Source organism: Haemaphysalis longicornis, unplaced genomic scaffold (assembly GCF_048455015.1).
Source record: "Haemaphysalis longicornis isolate Haplotype H1 unplaced genomic scaffold, Haemaphysalis longicornis Haplotype H1 scaffold_4, whole genome shotgun sequence".
Lineage (NCBI taxonomy): Eukaryota > Metazoa > Arthropoda > Arachnida > Ixodida > Ixodidae > Haemaphysalis > Haemaphysalis longicornis.
The window spans coordinates 76,165,983-76,169,787 of record NW_027526361.1 but is presented as its reverse complement, the minus strand read 5'-3'; the positions used below and the strand labels follow the sequence as shown (position 1 = coordinate 76,169,787).

Below are 3,805 nucleotides of genomic sequence, written 5' to 3'. Positions count from 1 at the left end.
TGATAACATTATACTTTGGGCGGAGCAGGGTTCTTCAGGCGAAATTCAATAAACATTTCAAGGAGCCTCTGACAGCATGAAACAATATGCCTCATCAATTTGTCTGCTCTGTTACCCTAAAAAAATCTCACCTCATCATTGTACGAAAAAGCCCCTGCATTCATGAGGAATCAGTTCAAGATATCCTCGAAGGTCACAATATATGTCTCAGCCCTTCACTCAAGATAATTGGTGTTACTATACAGGCTAACACGTGCAACGATAAGACCATATCCAAGCTCACCGGAGTATGTACCCGAGCCACCCACATGCTTTACCGCATCTCCAATCGATATCGCGGCATGAAGGAGGAAGACCTTCTGCGCCTCATCCGCACCTCCCTCATCTCACTGATACCGGTCATCTACATCGCCCCCAACCTTACTCCCACCAAACGGGACAAGGAAGCCATTGATCGCCTCATCCACAAAGCTATAAGAAGCTCTTATTATCCCCATGGCTACCGCTCCAACTTAGGTGCCACAATTAGGCCTTCATTACTGGGTCTTCCAAATCGTCAAATGGCATCATTCTAGGGAACGTCTCCGCCTTACTCAAACACCAACATCACTGGCACTTTTACAGGACCTCATAATTTCAGACCCTCGGGCAACGGACAGAAAACGCCTTTTCTATAATTGGCGCCAATCGATTCGTATCCGCCCTCTCCCCAAAAACATGCATTCTTCTTTGAACTCCGGTCATCACCACGCTCGTAGCCAAGCTCAAGAAGGAATCTACGGAAACACTTTTATGTGTCCTACAGAGATGCCGGCCCTTTCTCCAATACGTCCCATCAATTAGCCATGGTAACCACCGAAGACAAGATCGCCACCTGCTGTGGCTCTCGCCATCCCTCAAACTCAAGCAACAATTCTAATTAGGGACAGTAAAGCAGTCTGTCGTGTAGGTTCTTAGCAGGTAACGTGGCCTCTACCACGTGAAAACTCTTCACTCAACACGTCCCCAACAGGAAGATTGACCTAGTGTGGACGCCAGGACACCCCTCACTAACAGGCAATAACTTTGCCTATAGACAAGCCTGAGTACTTTCCACCCAGGGCCCTCCCGAGTCCCATTCCCCTGCCCAGATTTCAAGATAAAAGGGAAAATTACCGCCCTTCATGACAACATTTCCCACCAACTTACCCGCAGCCTACTAAAAGAGAAGTATTACCCTGAAGACTCCAAACACCTCTCCTCAGCCAACTTGGCTACATCGGCTGTACCCTATGGATACCCTGTTACAAGTAAATTCTGCCGTAACCAATATACCCTCATTCATATGGACTTGGGGTGCGCCCATAACTCCTCCTCCCACCTTTACTCTAAACGCGTGAGGGTTCCGGCTAGTTGCGGTAAATGTCATTGCCATAGAGTGTATAGTTATGTGTGTTCTTCTTTTCATTAAAACTAGTTGGAAGTCAGAGCTTGTTTGTAGTCTTCTTCTATACCCGGGTCTTTTTTTCGCGCTGTGTAGCTCACCTTTACCAACTTTCCCTGCACTTCCCCGAGCTCTGAGAGAACATGACGACAAGTGCCGGGTTGGATGCCCAGCAACTCCTTGTGTCCAGGGATGAGACAGCACGGTCGTCTCATGGCCCCTTAGATTAAAGGACCATTCCCACATCACCAGGCTCAAAATAAAGTTTTACTTCTCCGCCATTAAATCAGCGCTGCTGCTCCCTCCTCCATCTAGGGTAAGACCCACTCCCTCGACATCCATTCAGGTAAGGCTGGACGGACAGCCAACCCCCGGGTCTTCCAGCTTCGCCTTTTCGGCATGCTTCTCCAAACCATCAGGAACAGCAAAGCCACTATAAATCTCTTGCGCACTCACACCATCCAAACTATTGGTCTCATCAAAGGTATCGCCTTTGGGAGACATAGATGAAAGGAATTAGAACGGCTGCGACTTGTGCAGTGCTTCCTGGTGCTATCACCTCCCGTACGCACAGCTCACCCCCTCTCAACGCACTTCCCTCGATGCCTTACTTCGATGAGCCTATCGCTTCGTGCTGCTACTTCCCCCACATGCACCCACCCAACGACTCCTCGCGGTTGGTATACACAATACCATAGATGAACTAATCGAAGCCCATTGCCTGGCCCAGCTCATGCACCTTTCCCAGACCCCGACTGGTCGGCGAATACTCGATAGAATTAGTGCCTCTACTAGATCCTCCAGCTCACAACCCCCGCCTTCTCCGCGCACGTTTCCACATGAAGCCGCGAAATATGCATCCCGCCTACCACCCCGGACGCCGTCTAGCCCGAGCCCAAGCACACCTCTCCCGCTACCCTCCCTCTGAGCACACTCTCTACGTAGACGCAGCGGCAACCCCACCCGTCCGGCCTTCGCACTCGCTGTAGCAGGCGCTTCTGCAACAATCCCTCAGGTCTCAGCTACAGTCACCACCACCTCTTCGGTAACTGCGTAAGAGGCGGCCATTGCGCTTGCCCTTCCTCCATCACCTACCCCCCAGATTATTTTATCTGACTCTCAAACTGCCATACGAAATCACACAAAGGGCGTAATTTCCATAGCTGCCCACAAAAGTATTCTTAAAAATCCCCCTGCCCACCCCGTGATGCTGTTGTGGACTCCGGCCCACACCGGCATAGGTTGTAATGAGACGGCACACCAACACGCCCGAGCTTCGATATCCCGTGCTCCCGTTTCTTTTACGCCTACACACGGCATCCCCGAAATGTCCCACGCGTACGTACTTACGTACAGTAACATAACTCAATATTACCGCCTCCTCCACAGGAACCTACTTCCCCCGCACCCTTCACTTACTCCGCCGACAGCGCACATGTGGCGGATCTTACAAACCCACACTTTCCCACAGCGCACTCCCCTTGTGCACACCCACCCACATCAATTCGCCTCCCCTCACTGCCCCTCATGTGACGCGCTGGACACACTATTCCACTCCCGCTGAGTGGCCGTGCGACCCCTTCCCCCCTTTCCCTTCCCCCTGTCACTGGGAGCAGGCTTTGGGGAGCTCTGACTTCGCAACGCAAGAAGCCGTTACGGACAGGCCCCTGGACGTCGCGGGGGCCCTTTGGGTCTCTGCCACCTCCTTACCCTGAACCCAATGCAAAATAAAGTGGCTACTACTACTACTCCTCCCAAACCTAAACGTCAGGCCTAGGAATGCACACCTTAGAGTATGGATATAGCCCCTGTCGACACTCGCGACACAAATCCTTGTCCTCCCCCTCCGCTCCCCACCTTAGCAGACATTCTAAGCATATGCCGCACGTTCCCTCCCCTCCATTCCGGGCTTACCCGTCGCGAGCAAGTAGTCATTCGGCAAGCGCAAACATATACACTGCACACACCCACTCGGCTCCATCTGTTCCAACGCACGCCAGACACCCCTGTCCAACTCTGTCCCCACTGCCTTATTCCCCCTTCCCAGGACCACATTCTGTGGGAGTACCCCTACAACCCAACCCAACCACACAATTACACCGGAGAGTGGCTGGCTGTTGCGGCGAGTCTCCAACAGCAACGGGAACTGGCGGCCCACATCATCAGGGCCGTCAGCGGCTGCCTGGACCATCCATCCATCCATCCATCCATCCATCCATCCATCCATCCATCCATCCATCCATCCATCCATCCATCCATCCATCCATCCATCCATCCATCCATCCATCCATCCATCCATCCATCCATCCATCCATCCATCCATCCATCCATCCATCCATCCATCCATCCATCCATCCATCCATCCATCCATCCATCCATCCA

The 3,805-nt window shown here is 52.3% G+C and overlaps 1 protein-coding gene across 1 annotated transcript in view; it reads left to right on the top strand.

Moving 5' to 3' along the window:
* The first annotated feature begins 341 nt into the window (after nt 1–341).
* LOC144179798 (uncharacterized) overlaps nt 342–3,805 on the top strand; it is a 101,735-nt gene continuing 98,271 nt past the window's right edge. The window contains exon 1 of the mRNA XM_077708234.1: nt 342–516. Coding sequence (XP_077564360.1) covers nt 342–516 — 175 coding nt within the window. The remainder of the gene's footprint in view (nt 517–3,805) is intronic.